The following is a 16,062-nucleotide window of genomic DNA, read 5'->3' as shown; positions in this document are numbered from 1 at the left end:
CATTTTATAATTATTTAATAAAATAGTTCATGGGGATGAATGCAGTAAATAGTCTGTATAAAAAAGTTAAAAATAAACCTGCGCAAACAAGCTAACCTTTATAACCAGATTATTTAACAAAAGATGATTACTGCAGTAAAATATTTGTAGTCTTTTAATAAGCAAGATGTGTACAGGATAGAGAGGGTGTGAAAAGTGAATTGTTTGTTTTGAAACTTTTGAATCAGAATTTGTCCAATTATAAACCCGAAATACACGTGTTTTTTGTCATGTGGTGAACTCGGCCAATCGTGTAATATCGGTGTCGTCATCAAAGCTCCTGCAGTCGCTCTTCAGAAGCTGCACGGTCTGAGTTTGCCGTCTGATCTCGGAGCGCTGTCGCGGTACTTTGATGCCACATGTGACAGTCACGTGGCGTCGGCGCAGCATCAATCCGGACAAGATTTCTAACCAGAATGCACCGCTTTAAGACAGATTTCGATCGATCTGCGCAGCGCTGCATGAAGTCGAACGCACCTAATATCTGAACTATCTACATGCAGTTCATTAAAATACGCCAGTGATACCAAAGGATTAAAAAGTCGTCTATATTTGCTCATTTCCGGTGAACACCTCGCGAGATCAAGTTTCCTTGGCAACAGTACACCGTCTTGTTTTCATGGAGAGGTCCGAGCGACAAAAGGTTTGTTGTTATTATCGCGCAGATGTCACTTATATAATCTTGGATACCATCGTAAATATCTAATAATGTCTACAAACGATAACGTTATGTAATTTACAGTCATTGGCGCTTACGAGGCTTCGGCACAGAATCAGTGCAGCGCTCGAGTTAAACACTCCGCTGCAGTATTTCACAATGTTTAGCGGTCACTCAGCGTTTACAGAATAAATGAGTATTTATCTACAAGTCACGAAGTTACGAAATAGTCGCTTGCTTACCACAACTGCTTTTAATGGGTTAAATAGTCTATAACAGCTAATCCAGCAGGAAAAAGCTTTAGTTGAGGCAAAACACTGTAACGTAACGTTAGAGACAAACTCTGATAACGTTATAAGTTATCCCAGCAAGCTTTTTTTGTTTTTAAAAAGATTTCTAATATAGGTCTAAACATAGTCGTCTTGGCTAAAACAAGGCTAAATTTGGGCTGTCAGTGAAAATCAAATTGAGGTCTAAGAATAACGTTAGTCCAAAACTAGACTACCATTAGTCAAATAAACAGAAATGAATGGTTATACATATAAAGCATGTCTAACGTTATCTGTCTTTTTTTGTCTAATCTTCACTGGCAGCCCAAGTTTAGCCTTGTTTTAGCCAAGCTGTCTACGTTTACATGTCTGTTAGACGTCTATTAAACAAAAAATGTTTGCTGGAATCTGTCAATTTTGAGATTTCAGAGTCTTTTGCTCTTCATAAAGTGTTTCCTCCCAAGTTTAATGTAACAGTTAAATAAAATATCAAAAACATAAATGTTTCATTTGTTGCACTGTATTACTTAATGTGTGTTGATTTAAATTACGAATACAACACATTACATATTTTAAAGAACGTTTAAAAAATCTTCTTAAGACTCATAAATCTCCTCAAACACACACACACACACCAAACTGTTTTTGTTCATATCTATGTTCTTAAGTTTTCTGAAGGAATGTGTTCATACATAATGCCTGATATTTAAAAAAGAAATCTATACATTTTTTTTCTGCCAGTTTACTGTATGAAATGTTAAAAAGTATTTAAAAGTTGCATTTAAAACTATTTTTAACCAGACTTCATCTAATCATATTTCTGTGCTAGAAATTGGGACTAACATTGGATTTTTTTTTTAAATTCTGCAATACATATATTGCCATAGGAACACAATTTTATTAGATTTGTTGAATAACTATTTAAAAGAATGTATCATTTTAGATTGATTGGGATGATTCTGTAGGGGAGTACATATGCAAAAAATATAAGAAACAATCTACAATCATAGGTAAATTCAATAAATAAAAAGATACCAATTAAATAAAAATGTTTTATTGTTTTCAGAGGTGTCGATCTGTATTCAGGTATATAGTAAGTGAATAATCAAATGTAAAATAATACCTCATATTCAATAAAATTAATCGTTATTAATTTGTTAAAGTTACATATGGTACAATATCTTATGCCTGAATGCTTTTAAAACCCTTAAACAGCCTCAAAAAAAAAAACACTTGCAAAATGGTAAATTATAATCCAGACTCAACATAGCGTATATTCACAATGTGACTTGCGAATGATCACATTGCAATATTAATAATAAAACAATATATTGTACAGCCATACTAGAAATTTATACAAATTAGCACACATTTAATTTAATAATACATCATTTGCATATCTAAAAATTTAAAGAAGTTGTAAAAATTTTAGCAATTTTAAAGTAATCAACTGGGCAATTGCAAGAATTTAATTTTTAACTGCTCAGTTATTTATTCATTTATTTTTCGTCATTTATCCTCTTTACCTGCAGTGTCTTGCCCTAATAAACTGTGTCTGTAAAAATACCTAGACAGCATTTCTAGGCCACCGTAGTTGTATTATAAATCAGCAGCGTATTTAGTTTCAGTATACCCCTCAAAATACAGTCTAGGCAGCTCAGTAAGTTTTCAGACCCAGGTTTTAGTAAAAACTAAAGTGCGAAATACCTTTGTGATCAGATCCAACTCACAACCAACCAGCCGTACGACGAAAGCTTTGAGGTAAACGCAGAGGAGGCGGCCAGTGTTCACACACCATCCCCAAGACAGATTGGTGAGACTGTTTGTCACTTATTTACACCTATTATTTTCACCTACTTTCTATGTGGTTTTAATGGCAATGTGTGTTTCAGTGTCCAGGAGGACGGGTAGGCAGAAGCAGAGCACCATGTCCGGTTATGCTGGTGAGAAACTCGAAGAAGACACTAAGGTGAGATTAAAATTAAAACTTTTCTTAATCATAAATGCATAAATCAAAGAATAACTCATTCACCATAAATCCAAAGTCAAATAAAAAGGGCTTTAGGGGTGGTTAATGTGTCAGTGCTCTTTGGGTAAGGGATTCATAAAGATAAACAACGAAATTATAAGTCCAAGGCGGTAGAAAAATGAAGAAATTTTTAAAACCCTTAATTAACATGGCTATTCCTTAAAAACAGCTCTTACACACAGGAAACCACAACAATTTGCATGTATAAACAAAAATGCTAATGTATTTGTTTATGCATGCATATCTTTGTGGTTTCCTTTTCTATTTACATTTCATGTTTTACTTTGAGAAATATGTTGTATAACACTTATCATGATTACTGTAATCTTTTTTCTTTCTCTCTTCCATTACTGAATTAATAATGTCTGTTGAGTTGACTTCATTGTGTTTGATATATCATATTCTGTATTGTTTTGATATATTATTGAGTTATGTGTTTAAATGAGTGATTAAATGAACTCCAGACGCACCTGAACATGGTTACCCTGATGAAGGCAAATGTTTTAAAAGTGTGCAGGTGCTGTTTTTAAAGAATAGCCATGTTAATAAAGACTTTTTCAAATTTCTTCACTTACTTTTCAAATGCCTTGGACTTATGATTTCGATGCATAACTCATTCACATTTGACAACAGAGAAAGAAAGAGCCACCACCTGGTCCCCGCGGTGCTAATAAGAATGATGAAGAAGAAGATGAGGATGATGATGATGACGACGATGATGATGATTCTGATGACACAGAATCTGATGAGGAGGAAGAGGAGCCAGGATCTGCTCCAGAAGGGTAGAGCTGCTAGCCATTATTTACTCACACACCGTCTGCTGAAAGGAGTAGAATTAAAAAAAAAAGTAAAAAGAAAAGTAAAGTTTCAGTAATAAATTTAGTGTTTAGAGGATTATAATACAGTATCTACTTAAAACCAAAAGGTATTTTATCATTTTTTTTGTGGTGAAATAGAAAGACAGAATGACTGACTTAAATATTTTATTTACTTTTAGCTAAATGAATAAAAGTGATAGATTATTTGTTGAAAATGTATTTTAATGATAGTACTTGGTGCATTATAATACATAATCTTCTCAAAACCAAAAGGTATTTCAATTTTTTTTGGTCTTTATATTAAGTGGCCTTAACTACATAGGAACTTACATGTACCTACATGTACTTACGTTGTTACAATGTACTTATTAAGTAAATACATGTATTTACTGTGTACTTATGCTTGATTAAATACATGTATGTAATTACATCTGTAATTAACTTTTGTAATTACATTTGTAAATACACTGCTGACCATTCCCTACACCTTAACCCACCCTTAAACCTACCCATGCCACCAAACCTGTCCATAACCCAACCTCTATCCCAACTCAAAAGCACCACAAGTGTTCTCAAATACATTATAAACACAGTAAGTGCATTGTATTTATTTTTTTGATGTAAGTACATAGTAGTTAGGGACACTTAATATAAAATGGGACCTTTTCTTGTGTGCGTGTGTGTGAAAATAATGAAAGAGAATCACTGATATTCATATTTTTTTTTCTTTTAGCTAAATGAATCAAAATTATTGATTAGTTGTTGGATATTGTGTATTTTAATAATGGTATGTGGTGCTTTATACTACATAATCTATACTAAACCAAAAGATAGTTTATGATTTTTGAACATAATGTACGTTTATTTATGCATTTATGTATGACTCTTCATAGTGCTTATGACCCGGCTGATTACGAGCATCTTCCTGTGACAGGCGAGATCAAAGAGCTGTTTCAGTATATCACAAGGTCAGCATGCAACCACTTCACACCTTTACAAGAAACAGTGTTTAAAGGAATGTGACAAAGCTGCAGTGCATGCTTATAAGCTGAATTTGCATTTACATTAATGCTAACATTAGGGCTATAGTTATCACTCTTGGTGAATGAGCCTTAACACTGTAAAAAATAATATTATTGTGTCATAAAACTTTAAGAATAATTCAAACATTTTGAGCATCTAATAATTATTTTTTTTCAAAGGCATTATCTGGTGAAAATGATTGTGAGTTTTAGAATTAAACTCTTTTAATTCTGTCTTTTGTAATATGTCGTACATTTAATTTTATAAAATTACTGCTTGATTGAAAATGATAAACAGATCATTAGCAATTAGGTAACATGATATTTATGTACAGTTGAAGTCACAATTATTAGCCCTCAAGTAATTTTTTTTCAAATGTTTCCCAAACAATGTTTAACAGAGTAAGGAAATTTTCACAGTATTTCCTATACTATTTTTTCTTCTAGAGAAAGTCTTATTTGCTTCATTTCGGCTAGAATAAAAGCAGTTTTCTATTTTTTTTTTGAAAACCATTTTAAAGTCATTATTATTAGCCTCCTTTTTTCGATTGGTTACAGAACAAACATTGTTACTCAAGGAGATGACTTGCCTATTTACCCTTACTTTCCTAGTTAACCTAAATAACCCAGTTAAGCCTTTAAATGTCACTTTAAGCTGTATAGAAGAGTTTAGAAAAACATCTAGTCAAATATTATGTACTGTCATCATGGCAAAGATAAAATTGATCAGTTATTAAAAATGAGTTTTTATATACATGCTTGGTGACCCCTGTCCCTTAAGCCACATGAATAAAGCTGAATCACAGTGGATACAGAGCTGTATCATGCTGGGCAGATGAGTGATTGTTAAAAACTGGAAATCTTCCAGTTGACCTCAATCTTTGAGTGGATCTCAGGGTTAGGACAAGTTGCAGCTTTTGAAAAACTCTCCTACAGTTTACATGGAAGAATTTAAATTTATTTTGATAAATGGGTAAAATTTCAGCGACCCAAAATGTTAGCAAACATGTAACGAGACAAAATAATGATTAAGGCTATGATATTAGCAACCATCCCCCCCACCCCCCCCCCCACCTTTTTTTTTTTTCTTTTTTTTTACTTCCCTTTTTTCTTGTATGTCTTTTGGTTTGGTTTACTTACTCAATTTATATGATGTTATTTTTTTATTGAATTTATTTATTTTGTATATATTTTTTAAGTTTTTTAAACAATTATTTTTAGAAATGTGTTGAAAAAATCTTCTTTCCATTAAACAGAAATTGTGGAAAAAATATACAGGGGGCTTATAATTCAGGAGGGCTAATAATTCTGACTGTATAAAGTAATTATTATAAATACAGTTATTTAAATATAATCACATTTTTTAAATTTGTAAAAATAAATATGTAAAAGGTTTTTAAGACCATTAAGTTATCATCTTCAGAAAGTAAAAAAAAAATAAAATCTTGAAGAAACAACCAAAACAAGGTCATTTCACTTTTTACTGGTATTAATTGTAAACTGTATTCTTTAGATACACTCCACAGACGATAGAGCTTGACCACAAACTGAAACCCTTTATCCCCGATTTTATCCCAGCTGTGGGAGACATTGATGCTTTCCTCAAAGTAAGTTAAACATCTCACACTTGAAGCACTGCTGCATTTCCAGCTTCATTATACATTTTCTCTTTGCGTTTTACAGGTACCACGGCCTGACGGAAAGCCTGACAATCTGGGTCTGCTGGTTCTGGATGAGCCGTGCACTAAACAGTCAGATCCGACAGTGCTTTCCCTGTGGCTCTCAGAGAACAGCAAACAGCACAACGTCACAGTAAGTCTTCGCACGCACTAGAAGACTAATGAAGACACTTTGAAGATTGCAGCCTGACAACTAAAATAACACTGTGATGCACTTCTCTTTCACAGGAAGTGAAAATTAAGAGCATTGAAAACCCTGAGAAGAACCCTAAAGCTATAGAAAACTGGATTGAGAGCATTAGCGAGCTGCATCGCTCCAAACCTCCAGCTACAGTTCACTACACAAGGCAAACACTAACAAAAACATCCAGACAAACAAATCACAACATGTATGTCAATTTGTAACCAGAGTCTTGTATATATTTCTTCAGGCCCATGCCAGACATTGACAGCCTGATGCAAGAGTGGCCGTCTGAATTTGAGGAACTTCTGGGGAAGGTTGGTTCTCGAGTAATACGTTTTACTGGAAATACCCTTGTTATGCTATTTTAGGATCTGTACACTTTTGTATGCTAAAGCTTGTTTTATAACAGCTATATTACGAAAAGACATCACCCAGCAAACTATTTTGGGTTTAATAGACGTCTAATAGACATCTAAGTGTAGACAGCTTGGTTTATATAATAAGTTTATATAATATGATGATGATCTTATTTTGCATTTACATCTTATAAGCATGGCTGTGAAGAAGAAAGTAGGGATAAAGAGTCAGGAAAGTAAGACTACATTAATTCTCGACCTTGAGTAAAGTCGAAGATGAACAGATAATTCTATAAAGCATATATATGTATTTTGTATTTTATTCAAATTTTCAAAGTTAAAATTCATGCAAAAGATTTCTCAAGTGATCCTAGCATATCACTCTAGTTTTGTCTTTACATTGTTTTCCAGTGACATTTATTGATTTCTGTTATTCATTTAATAATTGTATAACAACAACACCACCACCACCAACAACAGTAATAATAATAATAATAATAATGTTATAATAAATATTAATATTTTCAATAATTCCAGTTCTGGTTTTGTCCATATTTTACCCAAAGTTTGGGGTAAAACGGCAAACTTTTTTTAGAATGTACATGTTTAATGGTTCTTTTTTATATTAACTTGATGTAACCTTACATGGGGGGGCGTATATGGGGTGGTTCGCCCAGGGTGCTATTCAAGCTAGAACCGTCACTGATGAAAATAATGTTTTAATATTTGAATATTTATAAAATAATCTAATCCAGCGATGTGACTATTGCAGATACACACATTGCGATATCAATGCTCAAATTATTTATTGTTCAGCCCTAATTGGAATCGACATAATTGCTTACATGCAAGAGAATTTAAAGTAATCCAAACTCATAGACTAATGTGCTACATGAGCAAAGCTACAGTCTTTTTTGAGTGTATGACCTAATCAACATCACACACTTCTTTTCATCGGCTGAATAAATGTGTCATCAAAATATTTATAGGTACCTATTCCATGTAGAATTTTCAGTGTGAATGCATTACTTACAATATATATGATTAAAAAAATGTCCTAGATAAGAGCATTATGTGATTACTACCATACGTGATTTGGGATGTACCTAAAGGAATCTTTATTTTGTTAAACCTTGCTACACATAAGGAATAATCATTTTATAAAAGTATTAAGTCCCGTGAAGCTGTGATTTACAGTGAATTTATATCTCTGCTGCTCTGCATCGTGCCTAACAATGCCTCTCTGTTATTAATGTGCTGTAAATCAGCGTTTATGTACACCAACAGTACATATTTTGAATGTCTCCCTTAGTCTCTTGTAATGTTCTGATGAGTTGATTCAGGTGTTTTTGAATAGGAAGAGGTTGAAAATGTGTACTGTTGTGGTGCCTTCAGGAACAGGGTTGGAAAACACTGCTGTTAACCACAGATTTACAGCGATTATTACTTTATTATATAAAAGATTTTATCTAAAAAATCATAACAGGAATATTTTTGTTTGCTTTGCTCAAATTTGATCATGCTCAATTATACTTTCTAATCCATTCGCCAGGTGAATCTCCCCACAGCAGACATAGATTGCGATTTGGCAGAGTATGTTGACATGATCTGTGGTAAGTTTCCTGTTTCTTGCATTTACATATTTGATGCCTTTTATTTGATTATTATAATGACTGTTTAGTTTAACCTGCCAGGAATTCTGGACATCCCAGTGTACAAGAACCGAATTCACTCACTTCATGTCCTTTTCACACTCTACTCTGAATTCAAGAAGTCACAGGTTGGTTTTTGATAATTTTTAGTATTTAATAGTTAGTAAAAAGTAAAAAAAAAATACATTTAAAAAAAAAAAATACATTAAAAAAATATTTCAACAAAATATTTATTAGTTAGATTAGGGTTTGCATTATGCTGTGTCCTTTCAATTTGTGTGAAGCAAAAGATTTTGGAAAGTTTTATTTTAGGCTTTTGTATATTGACAATCTGATTTTGTTTGTCCCTTTGAACAGCACTTTAAATCTGCAACAGATGGACAAAAATCTGACACACCACCTGCTTCACGTTCTGCCACCGCTGAGATAGAAAGACTCACTCTGGACTGAGGTCGCCCTTTTGCCCTATTTTCTTACATCCTGTTTTGTTCTAAGCCGTTTGTCGATGCTGCGTTGTGTTATTACATCTTTATTGTATGAACTGTTGATGTTTGGGTTTGACACACTGATGTCTCATGACAAGATTGTGATGTTGTAATCACTACAGTTTGAATAAAAACTTCCCTTTTGAACTATAGAACGGAAACGTGTCTTCGAAATGTATCAAATCTACTACACGACTTAAATATTTAGCAGTTTGCAATAAGCTGATTTTGGTTTCATTGAATGTGAAACCTGTAATCTGAAAACAGGATGAACTTTCTTTTTTCTTTTTAAATATATGCCAGTATTATGATTAATACTCTAAAATATATTCTTTCTTTATATGCCTGGGTAAAAAACAACAACTGTTGTTCCCATTGAACACAATATATTGATTTATAATATTTTGGAACAGTAAACATGTCAGGCTAAATAATTTAAAGGAATCATTAGCTTCTGCTATCGTCATTCATTTTAGAAACACTAATTTCTTTACAACTTAAAAAAACATTTTTACCTTTTCTTTGGGTATAAAGTAAACCACTGCACTGTTCAGGTCCGTTGCATGCTTGAATAAGTGATTTGTTTTTCAGATGTGTGCTGAATCGTGGGCTAACCAGTAGCTTTTGATGCGGAGGGTCCTTTTCTCCTGTTGCCCTTAAAAACTAAATAAAATAGTCGTAAAAAACAAAAACAAACAAAAAAAAACACACAAACTTTATTTTTTTTACACATACCGGTTAAAACCTTGACTTTTCCAAACCACAGTAAACCTTGAAACCGCCTGTTATCGTCCCATGCCTTTTCTGGTAATGTTTAAACAAAATCTCACCACTTGCTTCTTCTCTGGAGTGGCTATCCTATTCTGATGACATCAGCTTGACATTTTGGACAAAATATGCTTAGCCATGCCTCTCCAAACCATAAGTTTGCTGCGATTGAAAAAATAAGAAGCAACACGGTGGCCCAGTATCCATTTAAATATTCAAAGCGATTAGTGTTGCATTAAGGATACAAATTATTATTGTTGTTGTTTTAGTTCCTGCTTTTCCATGGGAATAAAACATACAACATTGGTTTGTTTTACAAATTTGTTATTAAAGGGATAGCGCACCAAAAAATCTAAATTTTGAAAAAATGAATAAATCAGAGGCGAGGCAGTGGCGCAGTAGATAGGTCCCTGGTTCGAACCTCGGCTCAGTTGGTGTTTCTGTGTGGAGTTTGCATGTTCTCCCTGCCTTCGCATGGGTTTCCTCCGGGTGCTCCGGTTTCCCCCACAGTCCAAAGACATGCGGTACAGGTGAATTGGGTTGGCTAAATTGTCCGTAGTATATAAGGGTGCGTGTGAATGTGTGTGTGGATGTTTTCCAGAGATGGGTTGCAGCTGGAAGGGCATCGCCTGCGTAAAAACCTGTTGTCGGTTCATTTCGCTGTGGCGACCCCGGATTAATAAAGGAACTAAGCCGACAAGAAAATGAATGAATGAATAAATCAGTGAATGTATGCACCCTAGTTTCCTCAGGGTGCTTTGGTTTATTATTGAATTGGATAAACTAAAAGGGCTGTAGTGTATGAGCATGCATTAATTCGAGAGTCTATGGGTGTTCCCCAGTGCTAGGTTGCAGCATCCACTGACTAAAACATATGCTGGAATAGTTGCCGGGTTATTCCACTGTGGCGAATCCTGATAAATAAGGGACTAAGCCGAAGGAAAATAAATAAATGAAAAATAGTAGAAAGAGTGTAACAGTACTCGCTCTCTAGTTTTCAGTGTCATTTGGAAATATGTCATTATACTAAAAAAAAACTTAACAGCAACTTCTGGCTCATGTGTACTTTCTGCTCTGCTTCTGACAGGAAATCAGGACTCTGTATAAGTTAGAAACATTCACATAAAACACATTATGTCTAAATAGTTTTAGTTTAGTTGTAGAATCAGTTTTATTCCCAAGTGTGCTTCACACACTCAAGGAATTTGTCTTGGCTACAGAAGCTTGCAGTGTACATAAAGTGACAAGTGACAACACAAAATAAATATGAGAAAAAAAGATGATAAACATTAAACAGAGATGCAGTTAGTCAGGACAAAAAATCTGGATATTGAATTGTACAGTATGTACAGATTTGTTATAAATATACTGGTTATACAGTGCTGTGTACAAATGCAAATGTAGAAAGTATTGCATTGTATATTGATATAAGTAATAATAATAAGTAATAAACGAGTGTGATGGTATCATCGGAATGAGTTCAACTCTACCTTCCGTGTTATAACTGCTTTGTGGTTTACAGAGGCGTCCGTTTCAGCTTTTGCTTCTTTAAAGCTTTTGTTATAATCAAGATCTACATGTCTGAAAGGCCTGATAATTAGTTAGACATTAAACTGAACTGTTAGCTAAAGATGTCTGGAAACTACATTTCCGTTTGGCTGTTTATGTTTGCTATATTTGGTAAGTACAGCTAGTACTGCTTTCTCCGTTCTGAATGCGGAAATAATTCTATGCATGATTAATGTAATTATACTTTTGATATGTTTAAAAAAAATAAATGTGATTTTTAATAAAAACTAAAAGTAAATAGAAGTTATCGTTCACATGAAAGTATGTTTATTAATACTAGTGAACATTGATTTGACAGCAAGAATTTCCGAGGTGAAAATGGAGACGACGCTTAAACGGGGCTTATACAGTCGAGTTGAGCTCACTGGAGAAACACTTGATCAACAAACTATTGATTCTCTGATCTCGGTGGAATGGACTAAAACAAACAAATCATCAAGATGTCAATGTTTTAGAAAATATAACAATAATGACACACACTACAGTCAATGCTGTGGAAAAGCTCATTTCTATATAAGCAACAACAGCCTCATTCTGGAGAACTTGACAAAACAAGATGAAGGACTCTACATGGAAACTATAGCTTTAAAAGATAAACCCACAAAGCACCAAAACTTTACATTAATCATTGATTGTAAGTCAGACACATCATCACATTTGTACAGTTCTCTTAAAGTCTCTGTTTGCTCATTATCTTATTTCTTTTAAAGACCCACCGAGATTAACTGAAATCCAGGTCTCATGGAGCTCCAGCACATCTGTGCATCTCACATGTAACGTGAGCGGCTCATTTCTGCATCTGATGTGGAAGAGAGAAGGAGTCTCAATTCTAGAGGACGAAAGACACTCATTCAGTGACAGAAACCAAACTCTACACATCAGCAACATCAGCAGCTCAGATTACAGCACATACAGCTGCATCGTGTCCAATGAAAATGGACAATCTGAAATGCACATAAACATCACCAGTGAGTAAACCACAGTTTTGTCATAATTGAGAAAAAGGAAGAAGAATTACACAATCATTGCATAATCATGTAACTTTCTGGTTTTCTTTGAGGTGAGAACTCCACTATTAACCAAGAAAATACTCCTAGTGGTAAAAGACAAATGGTTCAGATTGTGTTTACTAGTGGACTTATGTTTATGGGTGTTTTGGGACTGTGCGTTGTCTTCTACTGCCTTCACAAACATCACCACAGTAAGTCTTTCTCCAAATTACTTCAGTGATGTTCATAAATATTGTTTCAACAAATTAACTATTTCCATGAAACCCATGGTTTTGCTTGTTTGTAAATAATACAGTGTAAAGAAATGTATCACTTATTTTATCATCTCTGCAATACACAGTGGATGCTGACAAACTCTATGGAACTAATCAGGTAATGCACGAAACACAAACACATACAGGTAAATGATGATTTCTAAAGGGATAGTTCACCCAATAATGAAAATGATCATTATTTACTTAAATTTGTTCCACACCAGTAAGATATATATGTATGTATATATATATATATATATATATATATATATATATATATATATATATATATATATATATATATATATATATATATATATATATATATATATATATATATATATATATATATATATATATATATATATTATTATTATTATTATTTTTTTTTTCTGATAAACACAAAAGATATTCTGAAGATTATTTTGAAACTTGTTACCACTGACTGCTATTTGCTTATCCTAACATGGAAGTCAATTGTTACAGCTTTCTTCTTCGATTCAAGTGTGACTAAATGATAGGACAGTTTAATTTTGGGGGTGAAACTGATATAAAACAAGTTAAGAAAATATTGTGGTGTCAGGCTGTTACCCTAAAACAGTGGGTGGAATTTTGATGTGACATTAAAAAAAAAGTAATAAGCTGCTCAGTTTATGCAGCTGATTCATTTATTTTAGTTTTAATTTAACAAATGAAAACAGTGACAATTTTGCATCTTTTTTTTACCAACTTACTGCATGCTAAAGTTGACCCACTTCACCAGAAAAAAATCTTCAACATCACCATGTAGTTGACTAAAGAAATTGATTTTGTTATTTATTTTAAAAAATATATTAAACTATTAGCGATATATAAATGGATTAGTCAGTTTGTCGATATCATCATATAATAATACTGATACTATGCAGTATTAATATGTGGAATGTTATTGCACAACTTGCATGTGTAACATCTTGACCTCCAAGTAGTTATTAATTTTATTCAGTTTGCACATATTTCCAATAAAAAAGCCTGATTAAGCCATATATTTATTTTTTTTAGATTTTGATGTCACAGAATAATGACAGATAGGTTTGAAATATGTTGCAGCAAAGCAAATAAAATACAGAAACTTTATTTCTTCTGACAAAAGCCTTTGTTTGATCTTTCCAGAAAATAATTAATTTTAAAGTATGTTGTGAAAAAGCTAATAAACACCAAAAAAAGTTTAACATAAAATTCGGATTTCTAAGGAAAATGGACCAAATGTCTTTGTTTATTATTATTATTAATAAGCTCAGTGCTACATATGTCACATTAAACATTTACAAAAAAATCCCCAATTACAGGTTGCACTTCAAAAACAACTGCAGAAAAATGCCATGTTATAAATAGTCCATATCTGGGTTGTTTTATTTGTCTCCTAATTTTCCTATGAAGAGAACTTGGTCTGGGTTCTTATGGTTTAAAGTAAAGTCAGCTAATCACTTTTGTTCATAAACGTCTCAAATTTAACTCTGACCACTTTTGTTTCTCAGAAAGCAGGTGACCCAGAAGAGATGACCACACTCTCGTACGTCTACACAGACTTCATTAAGTCAAGAGTTTCCAGTCAGGCCTGCTGTGGGGACTTCAGTTACTCTAAGTTTGGACCTACATGCAGCGAGGAAACGATTGTTCTGTATTTGGCCAATAATGAAGAGATACGTGAGAACAAAAACAGAGCATCGATGTAGGTACTGTTCACAAACAAACAACCGATAGGACAGATGTTTTCATTTTTCCCTATTTATTTATACATATTAATTGCAATATTGGAAGTTGACAAGAACTTTTAACCTTAAAAAGTTAGAAAAAATGACTTTGTTTTAATAGTTTAATATGATATATTGCCTGGGTTGGTGTTGTATATTATGGTACAAAAACCTAGTAAACAGTACATATTCTGTTATTTTAGACTTATTTCTTATAAATCATATCATTTCAAACTACTAAAATGTCAATAAATGTCACTGTTAAACTGTAGAGTTTTCAAAATCAATAGTTGATAGAGCAGAGATCAAGGTCCCACAATGCAATTCACAACCGCAAATAAACTGAAAACACAAAAGACGGAAACTGTTAATTAACAGATACTTTTTACAGTGTGTTTTACATTAGTGCTTTATTCATTTGACTTCTTTCCATCAGGGTCAATAGTTTAGCTCAAATGTTCATGTATTATTATATTCATTCATTCATTTTCTTTCCGGCTTATTCCCTTTATTAATCTGGGGTCGCCACAGCAGAATGAACCGCCGTATTATTATATTACCTGAAGTTGTTTTTGTACTTAAACTGCTGCCATTATGACTGATCAAGCAAATATTAATGCATATATTTGCTTGAGTTTGTATAATAAGGTTTTTAAAATGGAAATGTGTCAGGAAATTGAATATTGACAAGTAAATGTGCGTGTTCACTGTCATCACAAAATATATACTTTACAGAAAACCCCTTTTGTCTTACAGCATGCTGTTTGTTAATTACAGAAGACTCTTTTATCATGTCATAAAAAAAAAAAAAAAAAGATATTGTATTGAGTAAGGAATAACGGACAAATAATCCTTGAAATACAATAATTAAGACCTGTTGGACAAAGCCAGTTTGTATTTTTAGCCAGGGAAGTTTGCATTTAGTTTGAGCAAACTCTTGAGATTTGGTGATCAGGAATGTGGGTTGGTTTTAATTGGGTTTTGTTGCTATGGTAATTTACACTACTCTGGCAACCTGCTCCAGAGCACTTTTTATTCAGGGTTAAATCCAAATTGAACCAATCATTTGTGAGTAAAGTGAATTTTTAAATGAATAAGTGAATATAATATGTATTTGTGTGTGTACGTGTTTTTGTGACATATCAGGACACAAATCTGTATAATGACATGGGTATGACAAAGGTATTACAAAAAGGAGGTGACATATGAGGACACTGGTGACATCCTCATTTCTCTATGCTTATAAATCACACAGAATGAGTTTAATCAGTGAGTAAAGCTGCACACAGTCTCCTGTGATGGTTGGGTTTAGTGGTTGGGTGGGGTGAGGGCAATACAATATACGGTTTGGACAGTATAAAATGAATGGAAACCTATGTAATGTACCCACTTTTTGCAAAAAACAAATGTTTGTGTGTGTGTGTGTGTTGCAATTAAGCCACCCTCAGACCATGTGCATATTTTTGTTACAAATTAAAGCCATTTATGCTAAAATAGGTTTGGAGAAAAATGGTCTTTTATTGCTAATAATTTACAT

The 16,062-nt window shown here is 33.1% G+C and overlaps 2 protein-coding genes and 1 long non-coding RNA gene across 7 annotated transcripts; 2 read left to right on the top strand and 1 right to left on the bottom strand.

The window, feature by feature from the left end:
- The first annotated feature begins 601 nt into the window (after positions 1-601).
- ift46 (intraflagellar transport 46 homolog (Chlamydomonas)) lies at positions 602-9,625 on the top strand. 2 transcript variants are annotated; one of them, NM_001346250.1, is made up of 12 exons: positions 602-682; positions 2,686-2,779; positions 2,859-2,935; positions 3,629-3,777; positions 4,707-4,781; positions 6,349-6,442; positions 6,519-6,647; positions 6,743-6,861; positions 6,946-7,012; positions 8,607-8,667; positions 8,749-8,834; positions 9,064-9,625. In NM_001346250.1, the coding sequence occupies exons 1-12, from the start codon at positions 659-661 to the stop codon at positions 9,154-9,156; spliced, it is 1,068 nt and encodes a 355-aa protein (NP_001333179.1). In that variant the 5' UTR covers positions 602-658; the 3' UTR covers positions 9,157-9,625. The 2 variants fall into 2 exon arrangements, 1 of the variants encoding a protein (NP_001333179.1); XR_012385940.1 differs by having other exon boundaries at positions 616-682; positions 8,736-8,834; positions 9,064-9,335.
- Positions 1,847-10,034, bottom strand: LOC141376404 (uncharacterized). The gene is made up of 3 exons (XR_012386417.1): positions 9,927-10,034; positions 9,707-9,854; positions 1,847-3,815 (listed from the first exon to the last, which is right to left on the bottom strand). It is a non-coding gene; the product is annotated as an uncharacterized lncRNA (long non-coding RNA).
- A 991-nt stretch (positions 10,035-11,025) lies between these two features.
- On the top strand, positions 11,026-16,022 carry LOC141376402 (uncharacterized). Of its 4 annotated transcripts, none has more exons than XM_073914964.1 (5): positions 11,026-12,162; positions 12,239-12,496; positions 12,589-12,729; positions 12,879-12,910; positions 14,310-16,022. In XM_073914964.1, exons 1-5 carry the CDS (start codon positions 11,784-11,786, stop codon positions 14,505-14,507), a joined length of 1,008 nt encoding a protein of 335 aa, XP_073771065.1. In that variant the 5' UTR covers positions 11,026-11,783; the 3' UTR covers positions 14,508-16,022. The 4 variants fall into 4 exon arrangements, 3 of the variants coding, with proteins under 3 accessions (XP_073771065.1, XP_073771066.1, XP_073771067.1); XM_073914965.1 differs by having other exon boundaries at positions 12,879-12,938; positions 14,359-16,022; XM_073914966.1 differs by lacking the exon at positions 12,879-12,910.
- Positions 16,023-16,062: the final 40 nt, after the last annotated feature.

This window comes from Danio rerio, chromosome 10 (assembly GCF_049306965.1).
Source record: "Danio rerio strain Tuebingen ecotype United States chromosome 10, GRCz12tu, whole genome shotgun sequence".
Taxonomy (NCBI): domain Eukaryota; kingdom Metazoa; phylum Chordata; class Actinopteri; order Cypriniformes; family Danionidae; genus Danio; species Danio rerio.
This window is presented reverse-complemented; position numbering and strand designations above follow the sequence as displayed.

What these genes read in the sequence shown, in the direction of transcription:
- ift46 (NM_001346250.1), top strand. Translation starts at nt 659, where the DNA reads ATGGAGAGGTCCGAGCGACAAAAG. An exon ending in AACTCGAAGAAGACACTAAG is followed by an intron (nt 2,936 to 3,628) that starts GTGAGATTAAAA and finishes ATTTGACAACAG; the next exon opens with AGAAAGAAAGAGCCACCACC. An exon ending in GCAAACAGCACAACGTCACA is followed by an intron (nt 6,648 to 6,742) that starts GTAAGTCTTCGC and finishes TCTCTTTCACAG; the next exon opens with GAAGTGAAAATTAAGAGCAT.
- LOC141376402 (XM_073914964.1), top strand. Translation starts at nt 11,784, where the DNA reads ATGAAAGTATGTTTATTAATACTAGTGAACATTGATTTGACAGCAAGA. An exon ending in CTTTACATTAATCATTGATT is followed by an intron (nt 12,163 to 12,238) that starts GTAAGTCAGACA and finishes TTTCTTTTAAAG; the next exon opens with ACCCACCGAGATTAACTGAA. An exon ending in CCTTCACAAACATCACCACA is followed by an intron (nt 12,730 to 12,878) that starts GTAAGTCTTTCT and finishes TGCAATACACAG; the next exon opens with TGGATGCTGACAAACTCTAT.